The 20418-nt window shown below is 36.5% G+C and overlaps 4 protein-coding genes across 10 annotated transcripts; 2 read left to right on the top strand and 2 right to left on the bottom strand.

The window, feature by feature from the left end:
- The first annotated feature begins 8 nt into the window (after nucleotides 1–8).
- Nucleotides 9–2458, top strand: LOC110411808 (Thioesterase superfamily protein). Its single transcript, XM_021422129.2, has 3 exons — nucleotides 9–261; nucleotides 368–508; nucleotides 2161–2458. The coding sequence occupies exons 1-3, from the start codon at nucleotides 70–72 to the stop codon at nucleotides 2302–2304; spliced, it is 477 nt and encodes a 158-aa protein (XP_021277804.1). The 5' UTR covers nucleotides 9–69; the 3' UTR covers nucleotides 2305–2458.
- A 361-nt stretch (nucleotides 2459–2819) lies between these two features.
- On the bottom strand, nucleotides 2820–6106 carry LOC110411806 (protein NRT1/ PTR FAMILY 8.1-like). 3 transcript variants are annotated; one of them, XM_021422121.2, is made up of 5 exons: nucleotides 5708–6106; nucleotides 5203–5422; nucleotides 4906–5123; nucleotides 4086–4639; nucleotides 2820–3690 (listed from the first exon to the last, which is right to left on the bottom strand). In XM_021422121.2, the coding sequence occupies exons 2-5, from the start codon at nucleotides 5306–5308 to the stop codon at nucleotides 2856–2858; spliced, it is 1713 nt and encodes a 570-aa protein (XP_021277796.1). In that variant the 5' UTR covers nucleotides 5309–5422; nucleotides 5708–6106; the 3' UTR covers nucleotides 2820–2855. The 3 variants fall into 3 exon arrangements, with proteins under 3 accessions (XP_021277796.1, XP_021277795.1, XP_021277797.1); XM_021422120.2 differs by having other exon boundaries at nucleotides 5203–5404; XM_021422122.2 differs by having other exon boundaries at nucleotides 5203–5404; nucleotides 5785–6106.
- Nucleotides 6107–6258: 152 nt separating this feature from the next.
- On the bottom strand, nucleotides 6259–9701 carry LOC110411807 (protein NRT1/ PTR FAMILY 8.1-like). Of its 5 annotated transcripts, none has more exons than XM_021422124.2 (6): nucleotides 9547–9696; nucleotides 9347–9443; nucleotides 8987–9179; nucleotides 8693–8910; nucleotides 7825–8378; nucleotides 6259–7358 (listed from the first exon to the last, which is right to left on the bottom strand). In XM_021422124.2, exons 3-6 carry the CDS (start codon nucleotides 9090–9092, stop codon nucleotides 6527–6529), a joined length of 1710 nt encoding a protein of 569 aa, XP_021277799.1. In that variant the 5' UTR covers nucleotides 9093–9179; nucleotides 9347–9443; nucleotides 9547–9696; the 3' UTR covers nucleotides 6259–6526. The 5 variants fall into 5 exon arrangements, with proteins under 5 accessions (XP_021277799.1, XP_021277802.1, XP_021277800.1 ...); XM_021422127.2 differs by having other exon boundaries at nucleotides 8987–9116; XM_021422125.1 differs by lacking the exon at nucleotides 9347–9443 and having other exon boundaries at nucleotides 8987–9116; nucleotides 9547–9701.
- Nucleotides 9702–13402: 3701 nt separating this feature from the next.
- LOC110411981 (laccase-4-like) lies at nucleotides 13403–17250 on the top strand. The gene is made up of 6 exons (XM_021422367.2): nucleotides 13403–13585; nucleotides 14898–15049; nucleotides 15131–15375; nucleotides 15555–15683; nucleotides 15784–16704; nucleotides 16807–17250. Exons 1-6 carry the CDS (start codon nucleotides 13490–13492, stop codon nucleotides 16935–16937), a joined length of 1674 nt encoding a protein of 557 aa, XP_021278042.1. The 5' UTR covers nucleotides 13403–13489; the 3' UTR covers nucleotides 16938–17250.
- The last annotated feature ends 3168 nt before the right edge of the window (nucleotides 17251–20418 follow it).

Genomic DNA, 20418 nt, shown 5'->3' with positions numbered 1-20418 from the left:
TCTCCCTCAATTTACCCATCTTCTCTCTCAGTTTTCACAACCTCAGGCAGAGAGCCAAGAAAATCTAACATGGAAAAAGTCAAAGAATTCCTGGAACTAGACAAAGAAGGAGCAGAGTGCGTGTCGCGACTCACTATCCCCCCCCACCGAGTCGGCTCCGAGTGCAGCTTCTACGAAGATTTCGCCTTACGCGGCATCCGAGTGGATAGGGTTGAGTCTGGCTTCGTTTCCTGTAGTTTCAAAGTCCCTCCTCGGCTCACCGTAAGCTACCCAAAAACCCCCCAATCTCAAATTCCATAGAATCAGAATTCACTATGTGCGATGATTTTGGTTGAGTTTTCTTTTGGAAATAAATTGACTTTGCCAGGATAGAAGTGGAAATTTAGCAACTGGTGCTATTGCGAATCTCGTTGATGAAGTTGGTGGGGCTGTTGTCCATATCGAAGGTCTCCCCATGAATGTTTCGGTGGACATGTCCATCTCTTTTCTCGGAACTGCTAAGCTCAATGTAAGTTAGCTTTCTTATGAGTTCGCTTTAAGAATATCTTTGTACTTTAATGTAGTGAGTTGCAGCAGCGGAGCTAATCAATTTTGTTAAGATTGAGGGTCATTGACGAAGAGAGATAAGGTTTAAATATTTTTAAATTTATAATAAATAATAATTTTATATAAGATTAAAATAATAAATAAAAATAAGAACATGAAATGTTTATAATAATTTTTAAAAAAGTTATGCTGAGGATGTTTTTCAAATTAAAATTGATCGACTTTTGATTCTATATTAAAAGGATTAGTAATACCTTTTTTAATATAAATAATTAAATTATTTGTAAAAAATTTATCATTCATTTTGTTCTGAAATTTTCTTATCATTCATTTTGTTTTGGAGTTTTGTTTTCATAATTTTTATTGTTAAAAAGGCTCTCTTTATAATTGTTGTAGAAAGGAAATATTTAAAACAAGACAAATTAACCTATTAATCAAGATTAATAAAAAATAATACATTGATAAAATTTTAAGTAAGACACTAACAATACAACACTACAATTTATATTTGAGAGTTACATAATAATTTTTAATTTTTAAAGGTTAAAATTATAAAAAATAAAATTTACATGATAGAAAAAAGAAAACCTTAATTACAAATAGAAGATAGAACTTATATAACAAAAGAGAAAGACGAAGAACACAATTGATGGTTCGTAAAAGTTTGAAGAAGAAAATTTGTAAAAACTTATAACATATTAGAAAGTATAATAAAAATGAAATAAATAATAATATAAATAGAAAGAAAATGACTTCTTTTTAATTTCACAATGGTGGTGAGTGGTCCTGTCCTCCTTTGTTACAACTGTCAAACTTATAGATGTTTGTTGAAGAATGAGGTGTGTTTTAGTGTGGAAAAACTTAAGATAAAGTTGAGTGGGGCTTATGAGGTCATTTTGTTATTCTTTATTTATATTAGCATTCAAGCATTTTGCTCATTAATTGTTACATGATCCATACTTAAAGAGTAGATTTTGAATCCCCTTCCCTCAATTATATAGTTAGAAAAAAATCTTTATTTATATTATATTTTGAAAAAGGCATTAAAAGAAAAAATATGTATTAAATAAAACGTTTAAAAAATTTTAGGGGGTTATGCTACCCCTTTTAGTTGCTTTGAATTTAGTAATAAATAAAAAATTTAAAAAATTTTAGGGGGTTATGCTACCCCTTCGGGTTGCTTTGAATTTAGTACTAGTAATGTTCATTAATGCATTGAATGTTTTCGTTAATGCTTTGTTATTCAGTTTGATCATGGATTTAAGTTTATTGGGTTATGCACTATCTGCATAGGGAGTGATTGAAAGGTATTTTTGTTTAAAGTTGTAACAAGGATGTGAGATAGAATCTTGCCCTTTTTGGAGGATTTGGATATCTAGAGGTAGAAGAGGATCTATCGCGTGGCTTCTTCTGTGAAGCCAAAAGGAGAAATGTCAGTATATTTCCTATAATCCCACTGATTTTTAATATCATTCCAAGATTATGATCCATGGCAGACAGAATGAAGGGCAGGCCATTGTTTCTTCTTTGATCTTTCAGATTAGTTTCTCGCTGGTAGAGAATCTGGTTATACCTCTTTTAATATGATTCTGATCTCTAAGAGGCAATTTGCAGGATGAGTTAGAGATTACATCAAAGGTTCTAGGCCGAAGAGGAGGTTATGCAGGGACAATTGTGCTTGTCAGAAACAAAGAAACTGGGGAGTTAATTGCTGAAGGCCGGCATTCATTGTTTGGTAAACAAGCTAGCAAACTCTAGTTCCATTCCAAGTTTTTATAAGAAAATCCTTTTACGACACTGGTGGATGTTGTACTAAGTACTACCATTTAGTGAACTGCTTCTTGTAAGTATTTTTATGTGATTTATGACCTAATGAAGATTCCGTATTGCGGCGAATATACAAGTTTCTAAACCTTCTGCCATAATTTTTCTTTCATTATTGCCCAACTGTTTGTGGTACTTCAAAGTATTGAGGGGACTTTGGCACGTAAAACACGGGAAAACTGAACTTATATTGCCATTATGGTCTTGAAGAACAATAGTAGATTCATATAACTTAATATCATTGCAAATGCCAAAAGGGTCAATGGTAAGTCAAACACCCTCCAGTTGCATTCCAATTTCCCTTTGTGACGAGACACGAGTCATGATATTCTGTCAGCTATCTTTCTGAACCTGTTTCATTGTTCATTAAATCGTTTAGAAACATGGACACGAGGAAGCCTTTTAACTGTATGCATAAGAAGGGGTAGGGAGTGGACTGGTACACACAATTTAAGCAGATGGAAAGTAATATACAAGGCACCAAATCAACGAAGAGTCCCCAGTGGCCTTTTATACGTGTACCATTTTGCAATCAAGAGAAATGCCCCTAAATTTAGCACACTCAGCACTGCCAAGAGCCAGAAGAAGTAATGAACATGGCCATAATTTAAGTTGTCTGGTATCCACCCGTGCTTTCCCTTCCTAGTGGTTATACTTGTAACAATAGTTGTCAGCAGGGAGCTTAAGTAGTTACCAAGCGCAATGGTAGTGAGTTGTAGTGCCGAGCAGAAACTCCTCATGGCATCAGGTGCTTGCTCATAGAAAAACTCCAGCTGTCCAATGAGTGTGAAAACCTCTGCACACCCTATGAGGACATATTGTGGAACTTGCCAAAATATTGTCATGGGCATTTCCTTAAGCTCGTAGTACTTGTGCCTTCTCACTCTTCGGAGTCTTTCTAGTTCCAGAATCGCTGCAGCTACCATGGCAAATATTGATATGAAGAGGCCAATGCCTATCCGCTGAAGTTGAGTTAGGCCATTTTTTTGACCGGTAAATTTTCTTGTCACTGGGACAATGATTCTGTCATAGATTGGAACCCAAAAGATAATGCTGAGGGTGTCAAAGATGGAAAGCGATGCTGGTGGGATCTTGAAGGCAGAATTGCCGACGTGAGTATTCATTCTTTCACCTTGCAACACAAATAAATTGCTCATCTGACTGTACACAGCAGCAAAGATGATTCCAGTGGCCCATATGGGGAGCAAGCGAATGATAGCTTTTAGCTCCTCAACTTGAGTAACTGTGCAAAGTCTCCATGGGTTTACTGAACCCTTTATGTGGTCTGATTCAGTTTCCACAGCCGCTTTGTCAAAGAAACTGAAGATCAGAACAGCTGCCTTAGAGCTCGAACATGGAATCAAGAGACAGGAAAGTATATCTACCTACATGCACCAAGCAACGTGAAAATCTGAAGTTTAAATTAAGTAGAATACTGAGAGGAAGTTTGAAAATTGAATCACATGAACATCGATGATCATACTTGTTATCAGTAATGCAAACTAAATTGTGCCCTAACAGCTTTGAGGGAAACATCAAGAAATGTTCATAGGTTCACCAGCTATTCCGGATTGTAGATAATACTTCTGGAATAACTTGTTCAGACGTCATCCAAGAATTAAAAAGCTTTCAATGAAAAATGAATAAATTTTTTGCAATTTTTACATGTCACTGTAATTCAGTTGCTAGTCTAAGATTGGCGTTCTGGCACTAACCTAAGATCTTGTGTGTGCTCAATCTTCCGGCTTCCTCTGATATTGGATTCTGCATCTGCAGTCTCGTACAGAAGAGACTTATCAGCAGGTACCACCAATCGAAATTTCCTGAAGGATGCCACCAGCACCTGACAGAGGCGTGTGAGAGGGCTGCCTCCAGGCTTTTGGTTCCGGTACAAACGAGTACCTGAAAAGAAAAATGTAACAGCTACTGCCATAGCGATGGCAGGAATTCCAAAACCCCATCCCCAACTCACATTATCCTGTACCCAGACCAGCACAGAAGAAGCAATAAGAGCACCGATATTTATGGAAAAGTAAAACCAATTGAAGAAAGAGCTCTTGTGCTTCTTCTCAGCTTCATCGGTGTCATCGAACTGATCTGCTCCATACGATGAGACACAAGGCTTAATTCCTCCTGTTCCCAGTGCAACCATGTAAAGAGCTACAAAGAACACTGCACTTTGCGTAACTGTTGGGTTGCAGTTATCTTCTGCGTAACACCTTGGCCTGATGCCATGTACGGTTGCAGACAATGCCAGAAGTGTCATTCCCTGTGTGAAAAATACAGATTCCATGAAAAGTTCAAATCTCATGTCAAAACTTTTTAGTGAGTTTGGTACCGGAGAAAATTGGTACTACTAGACTAGGATGATCCAGAGTACCATTTTTTTTCTTCAATTCTTCCATTAATAAGCATAGGCCTCAATATTTAACTGATAAACTTTAATCCTTAATATATAAATATAAACTTTATTCTGTTCTACAAGAGTTCTGCAGTACAATTATAAGACTATCTCCTTTTGAGACTAGAACTTACAAAGACATAAATAGTTGAGAAAAGGGCAATGGTCCAATATCTTCCCAGGTAAGCATCAGCCAGAAATGCTCCGATCAATGGTGTGATGTAGCACGTTCCACTCCAGTTCTGGTTATTTCTAGTAGCAACAGAACTATGTTGATTGAGTCGATGCTTAAAGTAGCGCACCAGATTGCTGCTCATCCCATAGTAGGCCAATCTTTCACAACATTCATTTCCTGTTGATTAATGCTAAACAGATAAGCGTCCATCTTTGACTAACCATTAATAAATTTAACTGGTTGATTTTATGATTACCAATAATAAAGGGACAGGCTTTCCAGGTTCCAGTTTTCTTTTTATTGGCAGGGTTTCCCTGGTAATCCACTGTCCCATCTTTTGTATAGAAATCATCTTCAGCCATGACTTTCCAGAAATTTATCTTAGCCTACTTTTTCTTGGTCCAAGAAATCACTCAAAAGCAGAAGGGCAGAGAACTTGAAGATGTAACCTATATTCACTGGAAAAAGAATCATAGCTGCACTTAGCAACAAATTGCAGAGAAGTAAGCATACAGAAAGTCAATTGCCAATTTTCAGTTCCTGTACCGCATGGCCACTTATATCAATTCAAGAACAGAATCAAGAAGCTTAAACCAATCGTATCCATTTAACTCTTTGAACATACATAAATGAAGTTAATTAGCACTGTCTAAATACCTTGATATGAAAAAGCTGGTTTCTAAAACTAGTTAAGAAGAGAAGAAAAAGTTCAAACACAACACACCAAGTTAAAATAGAATCAAAGTTACAGGATAACAAACCTGATGCCCCTAAGCATTATGCAATAGCATCCTGAAAAAATGGGTATGCCTCAAGAATCCAGGAGTAGTAGAATTACCACTAGAATAATAGGATAGGAACGCTTGAATCAGGATATCACTCAATCATCATCAAGTTGCGACCACTTAAAGTGGATACAGCTAGAGTTTATCCTCTCGAAGTCAACTTTCTGTGTATAAACATTTCAAAAGGATAGGAAGGAAGCACGACTTGAATAGTTGAATTCTTTGACTAGTTTGTGTCGATAATGGTGAGAGGGTTAGAGGTGTTATTGTACAGTAATGCAGAGACGGGGGAGACCGGGGAGTTTTTGTTGGGACAGAGATATTTTTGTCTGATCATTCAGTGTAATGATACCATACTTCTTTATGAGCTTCAAGATTCCTATTGTTTGGGTATAAAATTTTCTTGGTTTGACACTTGGCCCCAAGAGTTTTTAAGTGCCGAAAAAGGCAAACGACGAAAGGGCATTATAGCATCGTCAATCTAGAATTGCAGAGAAATGGGTCCTTATCTTATGAGACAACTTTGAGTGGCTTTAGCTTATAATGTAATGGCCTGAGGCTAGCCCAAGGCAAAACTTGGACCCACCTAATACTAAAATCTGGAGAAAGAGGTAATAAAGTGATTTTTGCTTCCATTTTCATAATGTATACTCTTCAACTTTTTCACCCATTATTTTGAAACATTGACATGAAGCGACCATATTTCATACATAACAAGGGGAAACTTTCCTTAATTCTTCGTAACCAGCGAGTGAATCATTTACAGTTGCTTTGAACAAGCCACCATAGAAATAATCAACGAAGAGTTCCCACTGCCCTTTTGTAGGTGTACCAATTCGCAATCCAGACAAAAACACCTAAATTTAGCACACTCAGTGCTGCCAAGAGCCAGAAGAAGTAATCAACGTGACCATAGTTTAGGTTGTCTGGTATCCATCCGGGCTTCCCATTCTTAGCGGTCACACTAGTAACAATAGTCACAAGCAGAGAGCTCAAGTAGCTACCGAGAGCGACGGTGGTGAGTGCTAGAGCAGAGCAGAAACTCCTCATTGCATCAGGTGCTTGTTCATAGAAAAACTCCAACTGTCCAATGAATGTGAAAACCTCTGCGCACCCAATGAGGAAGTACTGTGGCACTTGCCAGAATATTGTCATAGGCATTTCCTTTAGCTCATAGTAGTTGTGCCTTCTGATCATTTTCAGTCTTTCGCGCTCCAGAAATGCAGCAGCTACCATGGGAAATATTGATATGAAGAGGCCGATGCCCATCCGCTGAAGTTGAGTTAGGCCATTCTTGTGACCAGTGAATCTTCTTGTCGCTGGGAGAATGATTCTGTCATAGATTGGCACCCAAAATATCACACTGAGGGTGTCGAAGATGGAAAGCGATGCTGGTGGGATCCTGAAGTTAGAGTGGCCGACGCGAGTATCCATTTTTTCACCTTGCAACACAAATAAGTTGCCCATCTGACCGTAAACGGTGGAAAAGATGATCCCAGAGGCCCATATTGGGAGCAAACGAATTATAGCTTTCAGCTCCTCAACTTGTGTCACTGTGCAAAGTCTCCACGGGTTTGAGCCCTTTATGTGGTCTGTTTCAGTTTCCACTGCCGCTTTGTCAAAGAAACTGAAGATTATAGCCATGGTTAAAGGTAAGGAACTAAAGCAACAGTTCAAGCATCTAACCAAGATAAAATTTGCGATATATGTGTACTACCTAGATATATCAAGTCTGAATTGCAGAATTAGAATATCAAAGGAGAGTTTGGAAATTGAACCACAAGGAGTTTTAATAATTTTTTAATCCTCATCAAGTTACTAGTTACAAGTTTGTTTTTCTATCTTATCACAACAAATGGCTTCAGGAAAAATCCGAACGTGTTCATAGCTTAACTAGCTTGTCGTATATTGAGTTCTTCAAGCATCAACAACCAATGATTTAATCTATGGCAACTGGATTCTTATTTAAAATTCAAACAATCTAATGGATTATTTCTTCGCTACCATATTTCACCTAATTGATAGGTGAACAAATTTTTCTCCAATTGGCTCTAATCAATTTCTAAATTTAAGATTGAAGTCCAGGCGCTGACCTGAGATCTGTTGTGTGGTCAATCTTGCGGCTTCCTTTGATATTGGACTCTGCATCTGCCGTCTCATACAAAATAGACTTATCAGCAGGTACTGCAACCTTATATTTCCTGATGGATGCCACCACCACCTGACAGAGGCGTGTGAGAGGGCTACCTCCAGGCTTTTGGTATCGATACAAACGAGTACCTGAAAAGAAAAAGCAGACAGCTATTGCCATGGCGATAGCTGGGATGCCAAAGCCCCATCCCCAGCTCACATTATCTTGTACCCACACCAGCACAGAAGCAGCGATAAGAGCACCAACGTTTATGGACAAATAGAACCAATTGAAGAAAGAACTCTTGTGTTTCTTCTCTTTTTCGTCCGTGTCATCAAACTGATCAGCTCCGTATGATGAAACACAAGGCTTAATTCCTCCTGTTCCTAGTGCTATCAGGTAAAGTGCTAGAAAGGCCATAGCGCTCTGTGTGTCTGTTGGATCGCAGCTATCTTTTGTATAACATCTTGGCCTTATGCCACGGACTGATGCAGACAATGCTAAAAGTGTCATTCCCTGTGTAAAATGTTAAAAGTAAATATTTTTGTCTCAATTACCAAGGAACAGATTTCACAGAAAATGTTGCTTCAAAAACTTAGGTCAATTTTTTGAAGGACTTGGTGATACTCTACTAAACCAATCAAAGAATGGGGCACTAGTCTATAAATTGGAGAAAATAAAAATTCCGGGTTCTGTTTTCCTTCTTCTTGATATGGTATAATGTTTAACTTCAGCAACTCCAGTTTGTTATGATGTAATTCTGGTGGTACAAATTACTGTATCAGATCAATTATAAGTGTTACAATAAGTATCAGATGAGTAAAACTTACAAAAATATAGATGATTGAGAAACAGGCAATTGTCCAATATCTTCCTAGATACGCATCAGCCAGAAATGCTCCAATTAATGGTGTGATGTAGCATGTTCCACCCCAGTTCAGGTTATTTTTAGTGGCAACTGCACTATGCTGATTCAGCCGATGCTTGAAATAAAGCACCAGATTGGTGCTCATCCCATAGTATGCCAATCTTTCACACCCTTCATTTCCTGTCGATAAATGCTCAAGTAAGCATCCAATCTCTATCTTTAATTACTAATTTCAATTACCATCTTTTGTGGTTACCTATGATAAATGGACAAGCTCTCCAGGTTCCTGTTTCCTTCTTGTTAGCAGGATTTCCCTTGTAATCCACTGTCCCATCTTTCGTGTAGATATCATCTTTTTCCATTGCTTTCCAGAAATTTATCTAAGTCTGCTTACATGTGGTTTTAGAATAGACTCAGTAACGGAAAGACTCAGAACTTGAGAACGAAACCTATATTATCAAAGAAAAAAGAATTATAGCTGCACTTAGCTACAAACTCCAGAGAAGTCTGCATAACAGAGACACAGATGCAAAAATTTCAGCTCTTATATCACAGGGCTAGCTAATAAATACATACCTACTCTTTACCAAAAGCAAAAGAAAGAACAAATGCATACCTAATGGTATTTTGTAAAAGAATATTTTTGCCAAAGCACAATGATTGAGATGATATACCAAGAAGCCTAAACAAATACAATCAATTTAGCCTCATATCTGTGAATGAACAACAGAGTGAGTCTATCAACACCTTGACAGAGAAATCAAGATTCTAAAACTTATAATTCTATAAAAAAGAAGATAAAACTCATTCACACACCAAGTTTCACATCACCATAGAACAGACATGCAATTGCTTCCAGAAAAGCTGTGTGCCTTCTGATTTCAGGGGTAGTAGAATTTGCGCTAGCACTCGAATTGAATAGTAAAACTTGGGATCAAGATATTGCTCAGCTCTCATGGGGATGTGGTCACAGCTACTGGGCCCGACTATAGTCTACCCTTTCTAAGTCTACTTTAGAATGCCAAACTTCTGCATAAAGATCCAAAGGATGACTTTGAGTTGCATTGAATCTTTGACTTGCTTGCAGTAACGATAAGAAGGATGGGGCTGTTGGAATGTGACAGATTCTAACAAGGAACATAACACACTCCACACAAAGAAATACATTCCCAAACAGCTAATATCCTGGCTCCAGGTATTTACCGACGGTTTTGGAAGTAAAACAGCACTCTAGTCGACTCTTTCCCTTTCACTTGGGAAACAGATTCACAGCAAAATGGTCCATCTGATGCGACAAATTTCAATAGTTTTGAGTCTTATTTGCCAGCTAAAACTTAGAGCCTGGCCAGTCATGACACTTCTTCCTACAATAGATAAACAAATTAAGCACGTGAAATAACTAAACACGGGCGATTCTGCTCAGTTGAATTTTCCAGCCTGAAGAGAAATAACAAGAATAGACATGCATCCTCAGTACCATTGAACAGTTCTCAAACAAAGTTAATGGGATAAATGAAAAAAAAAAAAAAAAGAAGTTGGTTTTTCTCCTTACCTTGGGTTGCAAGCAACCTGGAACAAATGGTTCTTTCCGGTCCAGTCCTGAGAAATAAATGAGGCTTTCGGCGAATCTTTCTTCTAAGGCGGAAACACTGGAGGAGATCGTTGAGTTCAAGGAATTCTCTTCAATCCTGACTCCCTCTATATACCCTTCCAATGCCCCCCAGCTGAACTTTAGCAGTACGTAGCTGCTTTTTCCACTATAATTTATTACACATTGATTAAAATTCTGTTTCTATATCAAATAAGTTTTCACTCTTCACATCTTGGTGACGTCCGAAATATTTTTAATATAATTAAATAAATTATTGTTAATTTCTTTTTCTCTATACGACAAAAATATATATAAATTTCATGATAATAAAAATAATAAAATGATAAATAACCAATGAAAATAATTGCATATATTTCATGAGACGATAAAAATAAAAAAATATTTTTTGGTTTTGGGATCATGTGGGAGAAGATTGATTGCACGAATCATTAGTCCAATGTGGAACGAATTTGGACTGACTTCCCGAACAAATATTAGTGAGAACAAAATAACAGTCCCAACTCCCAAGCCAATGCTTTGAATTTCTGTCCAAGATGACTTGCTAGCTTGATACAACTCTCTGTCTACGAAACCAATTCATTTGTATTTTTATCAAAGATGCGAAAGCAGCATACCCTAGACACACACACACATTGGGCATATACATAATAGCCCGTTCACACAGGCAATGCCGTAATAGAGTAAAACGGCTTATATTTGTATATATGCATGGGACATAGATAACATTCAGGTCTTGTTCACTTATTATTCGTACCTCTTTTTAATATTTCAAACTCTATGGTAATTGTCTTGTAACGTTTTGTCTAGCTAGGCCAGTCCTTTTCGACATAGCTTGTAAACTCAAACTTTGATTTTAAAATAAAAAAACCCATATTAATTTCACTTTATCCACTTTGTTTTCGGCCCCATTGAGATTATAAGATTAAACTAGAAAGAGGTTCGGTGCTCTCAAATGGGCCTTCTCGAGTAGCCTGGCTCAGATTAAGTACTGGACCAAGACCTTTTCCAAAAGCCTTTTGCAATCAAAAGTTTTGCCAGACGAAGTTTGCTCCATTATTGGACGGATCCATTCTCATTTCTTTATCAACCAACACCCAAAGGGGTGAAAAATGAAGAGAGATACGATGTTTATATCATGCAGGTCTCCTTACTAGCAATAAAAACTATATATATATATATATATATATATATATATATACTTGAGATTTAAGTACCAATTTGATTGGTGATATAATGCACATCCAATAGTTGAATTTGTGCATGACCCCTCCCTCCATTGTTAATTGCTTTGAGTCCTTGTTTGATTGAGAAGAGGTAACACCTGAACTAATTATTCAATTAGAACCTTCTCTTAGTTCGATCAGTAGAATAATAGTCAATAAAGAAAAGACAGAGTTTTTCTACTATGATCTTGAATGTCTAACAAAACAATATAATATTTGAACTTAATCGAAGGGCTTTCTCCACATCTTCAAATTGGGATTGGTAACATCTACATTTTTCCATGACATTGCTTGTTGATGTGGGAAAACATTAAAAAGAAAGGAAACACATAATTATCATATTCTCTCCTATTTATTTATTTAATATATATAAGCAATAAATAAATATAATTAGCTTAGTAAAGAGAACAATATAGAATTCTGTTAGTGGAATATTTTTAAGGAAACAAAGGTTAGATGAGCTGTTACTTACCCCTTACAAAAGGCTTTATCTTTCAGAAAACAAACCCCGCTCTCTGTGTATATCCATGAAAGGCATTCCTCAACTAAAAATATTTTGTTGGCTTAACCATTTTTTTTTTTTTTTGTATCTGTCATCTACCCACCATTTCCACTTACTTTCCTTCTCGAAGGTTTTCATCAGATTCATGGAAAATAACCCAGGTTCATCGGTGAAGTGACAATTATCCAATTTTCAACATTATTAATTAATATTGTAAATATATTTAGAGAATATTTTTAGTTATTGAGGTGACTCCTGCCCCTAGTCCAAATTCCCTCTTGCTTCCAACTTAGTTTAATGCATGCTTTTGCAGTGCTAAACAGATATGATGATAATATTTGTCTTCTTCTACTTTTTTTTTTTGCAGTGTTAATTTAATTTGAGTACACCTAACCCGTATTAATTTATGTTATCTACTTCATAATTTGATCACTGTCTTTCACCTTAAAATTCTTACTGTATCACCAAATAATTTAATAAGATGTTAGCCTTTTAATTAATAACTTGTCAATGATATGCAAACTTTCTCCTAAACCCCCTAGGACCTAAGTGATACTTTACAATTCTCAAGCATGAAAAATAGAATCCTTGATTTCATTTATTATATATAAAGGCAATAAGTCACAAAAATTTGCAAAGTTGTCCTTTTAGAGTAAACTTTTGCCAAGATTATTTTTATTTTTTGAATTACGTAGCATCATTGCTAGGAAAAACACACACACAAAGTGGGGGAAAAAAAAACAATAGGAACTCCAATGATATCTCAGTTTTGTGGCAGTAAGATTCGTATCCCACATCATAATTAATAAAAGTTTCTCATTATAATCAACTGGTGGTAATGACTCGATGATAGCTAATCCTACTACTATATTTAGGTAGATCTCTGTTATACTATAATCTGCCAATGAAATGCTTGAACCTAACCTTAATTGCAAATTAAATTACTAATGCCCCCAAAAAGGGTGAAAAGAACTAAGTGGTTTCGGTTTTGCTTGTTGCTCATGTCATCTGCTTGACCTCAATGGGGTTGGAAATCTATCAACATTCTGGTTGAGATCGGGTGTACTTTACCCAATACGGTTGGACCAACCATGGCTGACCACCTAGTCAATTGAAAAATGGCATCAGGAGCTCAACTAGCTTAGCTTCAAAATGTAGACTTAGTTTGATAGATAACTACTTTGTGTGATACACAAGAAATATCAGACACTTTTCTGCATATCTCTCTGATTTTATACATTGCCCCTTGCCTCTCAAGTATTCTTCCCGTCACCTACCTAAGTAAAAACGACTTGGCAGCAGAGAGCTTTTGCCTCTTTATAAGTTTGAGTTGGTCCGATACCCGAGCACACCAAGAAAGAGCCAAAAAAGAAAAGGAATATACAATTTGGGTTTGGCATAGAGTACTGAGAGCTAGAGACAATGGAGATGGCACCATGGATTAGAGTCCTAATGTTTTTAGCTTGCTTGTTGTTTCCAGCGTCAGTAGAGTGCATGGTTCGGCACTACAAGTTCAATGTAAGTTACACTTTGCTCAATGCTAGTGCCCTTTTGAATTAATGCAGGAAAAGAGCGGTCTCTGTTAGCTCTCCTCCATCATTCATTTCCCATAGTACAGTTCCTAGCTAGTCATTGACATGGGGATAGGCTGCTCTTGGAGGGTTGCTATGTATGTCGAGGCTTGCATGAATACAGTTAAAACTGCCCCCTAAAAAAATACAGTTAAAACTAAGAGGTGCATCATTCTAAACCAAGAATGTACCAGTTATTACCTTTTCTTTATTCTTTATGTATGTAAAAAAAGCTTACTAAAGGTCATTCAAACTTAAACCTTGAATCGTTATTCAAATCCTTGCATTACCACTTGAGTCAAGCTTAAATTCCTCGCCTCTGCTTGGTAAGGGTTATGAAGCATATGGTTTAGACCTGGCAAGCATAAGCATTGGTTTTATGATAACTATGAGATTGCAACTTTTTCAGTGCAACATTTTCAGGCTTTCAGAATTAATGATAATACAGGAATATTGCTTCTTCAAGTATATCTGATATTTTTGTCCCTCATAAATTAACTTTGGAAGCGTTTTGAGCTTCACTTTCAAGTTTTAATATGGTCGTGCAAGTACCCACCATTATTCAATATTCTCCATGGTTAGAGAAAATAATCAATCATTAAAGCCTAACTTCTTCCAGGAAACCCTAGCTTTTCCTTGATTAGCAACTAAATAGGCGTTCTCACGTAGTATTTCTGGTCGAAAATCATTTTCCATAATGTTCTTGTAATCAAATCCCACATTGCATGTTCATGCATGTTTGTGATCTCTCTTCAATGATACTTCTCTCTTGGTTTTGTTATCGTGCTTAACGTGCTATAATTTTGAAGTTTCTCTAAGTACAGAGATCTTACACTTGTTTATGTCGAAGATATTTCATTAATTGAAGTTAATTAAGATGATTGACCAACCACTGAAAACATATTATCTAGTGTCCTAGACGACGCTCGGAAGCTATCGAAATAAAGCACACCTCTGATTTCCAACCCAAAAATACTAATAAAAGCATTTCTCTTTAATCAGTGAATGAATTTAAATTGCTCAAAGCCATAAGTAATGGTAATTCCAATTGGATCTTCTTCGTTAGTTAGTAGTATAAATTATAACAGAAGAAAATTCATCATCGTAGAGTTTGATGGGAACTAACAAATCTTGATTGAACAGCAAAGCAAAGAAGTAGATGTTGGTGATGTAGCCAACTAAATCTGGCGTCTGCAACCACCTCCAAACAATTCCAATTTCACAAAATCTGATTGGTTATTGTTATGCACCATGTGCAGGTGGTGCTGGAAAATACAACTAGGTTGTGCTCAAGCAAACCTATTGTCACTGTGAACGGACGCTACCCTGGTCCCACTCTAGTTGCCAGAGAGGATGACACAGTCCTTGTCAAAGTGGTCAACCATGTGCAATACAATCTCTCCATCCACTGGTAAATCCAAATTTCCCACCATCGATCTTTCTTTGAAGTAATCATTCGTGCCAACTAACATTGATATTTCCTGTGGAGTAGGCATGGGATCAGGCAAGTACGAACTGGTTGGGCAGACGGGCCGGCATATATAACCCAGTGCCCGATTCAACCAGGGCAGAGCTATGTGTACAACTTCACCATCACTGGCCAAAGGGGAACCCTTTGGTGGCACGCACATATTCTCTGGCTAAGGGCCACCGTCCATGGTGCCATAGTTGTCTTGCCCAAACGTGGTGTTCCTTATCCTTTCCCCAAACCCCACAAGGAAGAGACTATTATATTAGGTGTGAGAGCAAGATAAAAATCATTAATAATGTTGCTTCTCATAATTTATTTCATCAATAAATTGCTTAAATTGTTAGGACAAATTTTGACTGGCGACTTGGAATGGTACTAGTTGCTACGAAATTGTGGATGTTGCCTTTTTAGAAAGCTTAGTATATATTCGATTTTTTGTATGTAGGTGAATGGTGGAAATCAGATGTGGAAGCCGTCATCAATGAAGCTTTGAAATCTGGCCTAGCCCCGAATGTCTCTGATGCTCACACCATCAATGGCCACCCAGGACCTGTCCCCAGCTGCCCTGCACAAGGTAAAGAAGTTTCATATGCACATTAAATTAACACACGTATCCATGACCATGAATATTTTTCATTTGATCAATTCCCCTATATATTTTTCTCAATTTGCAGGAGGATATACATTGCGAGTTAAACCAGGAAAGACATATATGCTTCGAATCATCAACGCTGCACTGAATGAAGAACTCTTCTTTAAGATTGCCGGCCATCAACTCACTGTTGTCGAGGTTGATGCCACATACGTGAAACCTTTCCAAATAGAAACCATTGTTATAGCCCCAGGACAGACCACGAATGTCCTCCTCACAGCCCACCGTGGCGCAGGAAAGTACTTGGTTGCAGCCTCACCTTTCATGGACGCACCCATTGCAGTAGATAACGTGACTGCCACTGCCACCTTACACTACTCGGGTAGTCTTACCAGCACTGCCACCACTCTCACATCAACCCCTCCAAAAAATGCTACCTCGGTAGCAACAAATTTTACAAATGCACTACGAAGCCTGAATTCAAAACAATATCCTGCTAATGTCCCTTTAAAAATTGATCATTCCCTTCTCTTCACCGTTGGCCTTGGTATTAACCCTTGCCCCTCATGTGTTAACGGAAGCCGTGTTGTGGCCTCTATTAACAATGTTACTTTTGTTATGCCTAAAATCTCTCTACTTCAAGCCCATTTCTTCAACATAAGTGGAGTTTTCACTACTGATTTCCCTGGAAACCCTCCTGTTCCATTTAACTACACAAGCACGCAGCTAACAAACTTTCAGACCAAACAAGGAACAAAGCTGTATAGACTTGCTTATAACTCCACCGTGCAGCTTGTCTTGCAAGACACAGGGATGATTACCCCAGAGAACCACCCTGTTCATTTGCATGGATTCAACTTCTTTGAGGTTGGAAGGGGATTGGGGAATTTCAACCCCAAAAATGATACGACAAAATTCAATCTTGTTGATCCTGTTGAAAGGAACACAATTGGAGTTCCATCTGGTGGATGGACAGCTATAAGGTTCAGGGCAGACAATCCAGGTATGAAGTTCATAGTTTCATTTTTCAAGTATGATCCGGCTGAAAATAGAATTTCTTAGTCTAAACCTTAAAGAATGAAATATATTTTTCTCTTGTTTGCAGGGGTTTGGTTCATGCATTGCCATTTGGAAGTGCATACGACTTGGGGGCTGAAGATGGCATTTGTTGTGGACAATGGCAACGGCCCAAATGAAACTCTTCTACCACCTCCCAGTGACCTCCCCAAGTGCTAGAGAAAATCGATGAAGCCTGGAGAAATAGCTGAAAAAACCAGAAGACATGGAAATTTTATTGAGCGGCTGACAGCTAATAAGTAATAAGAAGAGTTCTTTTTGGGCAAGCCAAGGAAAGTTGCTCCACATTGAATAAAAAGACAGCTGAAATTCATTTCCCTTTTTTTTTGTTCTTAATTTGGTTTCCATAAAATATGGCCTGCAAGTTTGAGCTATAAAGTTGTGCATATATGCTGCTAATTTAGAGGTTTCCAAATGTTTATTGTATTCATAAATCCTGTTTGAAATGAAGCTTAATTGCTACTTATTGTTATTTGTTCTCTTTTAGCCATATTCATTTAACATGAAAAGGAAGCTAACATAAGCATAGCCAACAGTAAAGCCAAGGATGGAGGCAGGGAATAAGCATGCCTCTATTAATAATTAATTACATACATGCATTTCTCTTTTTCTACTAAGATACAGACCAAAGCTTTGGTTTGGGCCTCAGAGTGATCACCTGATGTGGCAGCAGGTACTTGGGTAGGTAGGCAAGGCATAGCTTGAAGCCTGAAGCATTTGCTATCTCAAACCCCTAGGCCCAATCATGAAGGGAGGGCTTTGCTCTTTTAAACGATGCAAGTCTTTGGTTAAATGGGCTGCTCTGCGCGACATTGAATGTTGATTTTGTGGCTGAAAATCTTGAGCCTCGACATAATTCGGCATTTGGTTAAAAAATTGGTCCTTATCCCCATGCCATTTTTCATCTGTTTCACTAACCAATCTATGCTTCAATTTACTCTTCCCATATGCCCATTTCATATCTAATACCATCTATGTAAATAATAGTGCCATCAATTCAGTAATTGGTTTTCTTGTCATCCTCCTAGACTGGCAAAACAAATGCAAGTTGCATGCAGGAAGAGGGCTAGTTGGACACTGCCACTATCGAGCCCACTGTCCTCCGGATCTTAATTCCAACCAAGCACACTTGTCCTACTTTATGACTTTTAGGAAAGGGAACAACATTGAAAAGGAATCTTTCCTTTAATGGTAACAAAACTGTCGTTGGTGGTTCAATTATTATTATCTCACATAAATTTTGCTGCATTTAGCAGTCGCTTTCTCCCCCCATCTCCCCACACCACCATGATCATTAAACCACCCCACCCCCCAGTTGCATTCAAGGGTCAATGCTCCTTTTATTTTCCAAATTTAAGGGCACTAAGCTTATACATAAAACAACAGAAAAAGGGTAAGTTGGAATTGATTTTTTTGTACTTTGAACTTGGTATTTTGTCACTTTCCACAGTGATAAATAACTCAATTTGAATGAAAATTGCTAAGGCTGTTGTTCATATTGTTAGTATGCTATGGAGTAGAAGATTGTAATTTGAATCAAAGCCAAAATTTTGGTGCAACTCAATAACTCATTTGGAAAAATATGAGGAGAGAACCAGCCAACTACTTTTATTATTGCGAGGTCAGAGCAAATATTTAGTGTATCCTTTTTTCTGCTGTTTCCAACTTTCCCATAATGTGTAAGCAGTCCTCAGAACAAAATTAAATATGCAGAGAATATGTGACAGAAGCAAATTCAAAGAATATTTATTTATATATATAGTGAAATAATTAATTTAGAAATAAATATATGGCCAACCCTGCTTAAATCATACTAAGTATAAAATGGGACATTTATGTTTACCCTATACTCACACATGTTGTTGGAGGAAAAGGCTTAATATTATTAAAAAATTAAGTCATTAAACCATGTTGTTTAATTTAAAAGCTCAAACTTTTTTAAAGTTAATTCTGTATCCTTCCTTGTTGTTTGGAGATCTCAATAGTGATTAGTTGTATATTAATCCCATCCCATTACAAAATCTTTGTCTTCATGTAATTTTGGAGGGCATGCATGCATGACTTGATGGAGATTAAAAGATGACATTAACCCACAACAAAAGAATCTATTTTTTTATTGCTATCTACACATCTGCAAAACCTCTAAGCACTAGAACAAATCTTTTGTGCTTTTTTTTTTTTAGTTTATTAGTCTTTTGCTGACAACATATTATATTTTAAACAAGCATTTTCCAATTTATTCCCTACGAACTATGGGAGGAAATTTCAATATATAATAAATAATAATCATAAAAAGAAGGGCCAACAAATAGCAAAAGTAATTTCAGCATATATTTTAATAATTAAACCTATTTTGGTTGTTAATATATATTTATTACGTATTTTTTAAAACTTTTGAATATGTGAATACAATATTAAATGTATTACTAGTTAAATTTTTTTAGAATAACAAATTACATGATTTTTTCTTTTATATGAAGCGTATTACCTGAATATAGGTATAGTCTATTTTAACTATGGATTTAATTTAATAAATAAGAGATAATAATAATCAAAATAAGATTTTAAAAATCTAAAATTTCTTCTTTTTTTTTTTGCTTTTGGGATAATCTAAAAATATTCACTCCAAAATAAAAATAACTAAAATGGGGGAAAATCCCATATAGAATCGTAGTTCAAAAGAAACACGTGTATGGTTTTCTGTTGTACACTTTGCTTTTTTTATTTTTTAAAGACATCATCTTGGGTATAGAATATGAATTATGAAAGAGCAAATTGATATAGTTTTGACAAGTCGATGGACACGTTTTCTCATTGAATTTGGTGCGAGGTTCGAGGTGCCCACAATAATGTGGGCCCACCCAAAATAACATTCAGATGTACACGTGGCACTCCAGCATCTTTGCCACTTGATACGGATTTCTCTCTTAGACCATCCCGAGCCCAACTTAGATTGCCACACTTACACCTTCTTTTCTTGAAAAAAGAAGAAGAAATTATTCATATTTTAAGAAATTAATAAATTATTATTTCAATGATATCTTTGTGCTGATTTACATTATCCAAAAAATCAGCAGTCCAATATTTTTATAATTCAAAAAATATTTAATATTTTTACTTTTAATTAGTTTGAAATTGTCGTTGTCAATATTAGAATTTTCTCTCGATGGATGAAATAATAAATTGAATTTCCATTTTAACTTTAAAGAAGGATAGGGATAGGGCAATGAGAAATGCATGTGGGATTCATTCAAGTATTAATTCAAGCACACTGGAGCTTCTTGAGTCGCTGGAATTCCACTTAAAAAAAAATTAAAAATTGAAAGTCAAGTCACTAGCACACAATAAACAAAAATATTCCCCCCTTTCCCAAAATAATAAATAAATAAATAAATAATTGCCAGTATTAATTTATCCATTTGGTTGTTTTCAAGTGCACATTTCAAACAGTCGTGTCTAAATATTCTTAAACAACTGAATGATTTCATCATATTTGTCTATTTCTTTGAAAAATATAGCACTTAGTCGAATAAACACTAAAGAACAATGTTCTTTTCACTTCAATTGTAGAGAAACAATATTTCATTTCCCCCCCCTCCCTCTTCCAATATAGAATAACATGATCCTTTTTAGGCTTTTT

The sequence above is a fragment of the Theobroma umbraticum genome, unplaced genomic scaffold (assembly GCF_002168275.2).
Source record: "Theobroma umbraticum cultivar Fairchild unplaced genomic scaffold, ASM216827v3 scaffold_95.0, whole genome shotgun sequence".
Classification (NCBI taxonomy): Eukaryota; Viridiplantae; Streptophyta; class Magnoliopsida; order Malvales; family Malvaceae; genus Theobroma; species Theobroma umbraticum.
This window is presented reverse-complemented; position numbering and strand designations above follow the sequence as displayed.

Coding starts and splice junctions, on each gene's coding strand:
- LOC110411808 (XM_021422129.2), top strand. CDS start 70: ATGGAAAAAGTCAAAGAATTCCTGGAACTAGACAAAGAAGGAGCAGAG. Junction 262..367: donor AAGTCCCTCCTCGGCTCACC/GTAAGCTACCCA, acceptor TGACTTTGCCAG/GATAGAAGTGGAAATTTAGC. Junction 509..2,160: donor TCGGAACTGCTAAGCTCAAT/GTAAGTTAGCTT, acceptor GGCAATTTGCAG/GATGAGTTAGAGATTACATC.
- LOC110411806 (XM_021422121.2), bottom strand. CDS start 5,308: ATGGCTGAAGATGATTTCTATACAAAAGATGGGACAGTGGATTACCAG. Junction 5,124..5,202: donor AGCCTGTCCCTTTATTATTG/GTAATCATAAAA, acceptor ATTAATCAACAG/GAAATGAATGTTGTGAAAGA. Junction 4,640..4,905: donor TCTCAACTATTTATGTCTTT/GTAAGTTCTAGT, acceptor TTTTTCACACAG/GGAATGACACTTCTGGCATT.
- LOC110411807 (XM_021422125.1), bottom strand. CDS start 9,092: ATGGAAAAAGATGATATCTACACGAAAGATGGGACAGTGGATTACAAG. Junction 8,911..8,986: donor AGCTTGTCCATTTATCATAG/GTAACCACAAAA, acceptor ATTTATCGACAG/GAAATGAAGGGTGTGAAAGA. Junction 7,359..7,824: donor GACCACACAACAGATCTCAG/GTCAGCGCCTGG, acceptor TATAATCTTCAG/TTTCTTTGACAAAGCGGCAG.
- LOC110411981 (XM_021422367.2), top strand. CDS start 13,490: ATGGAGATGGCACCATGGATTAGAGTCCTAATGTTTTTAGCTTGCTTG. Junction 15,376..15,554: donor GGAAGAGACTATTATATTAG/GTGTGAGAGCAA, acceptor TTTTGTATGTAG/GTGAATGGTGGAAATCAGAT. Junction 16,705..16,806: donor GTTCAGGGCAGACAATCCAG/GTATGAAGTTCA, acceptor TCTTGTTTGCAG/GGGTTTGGTTCATGCATTGC.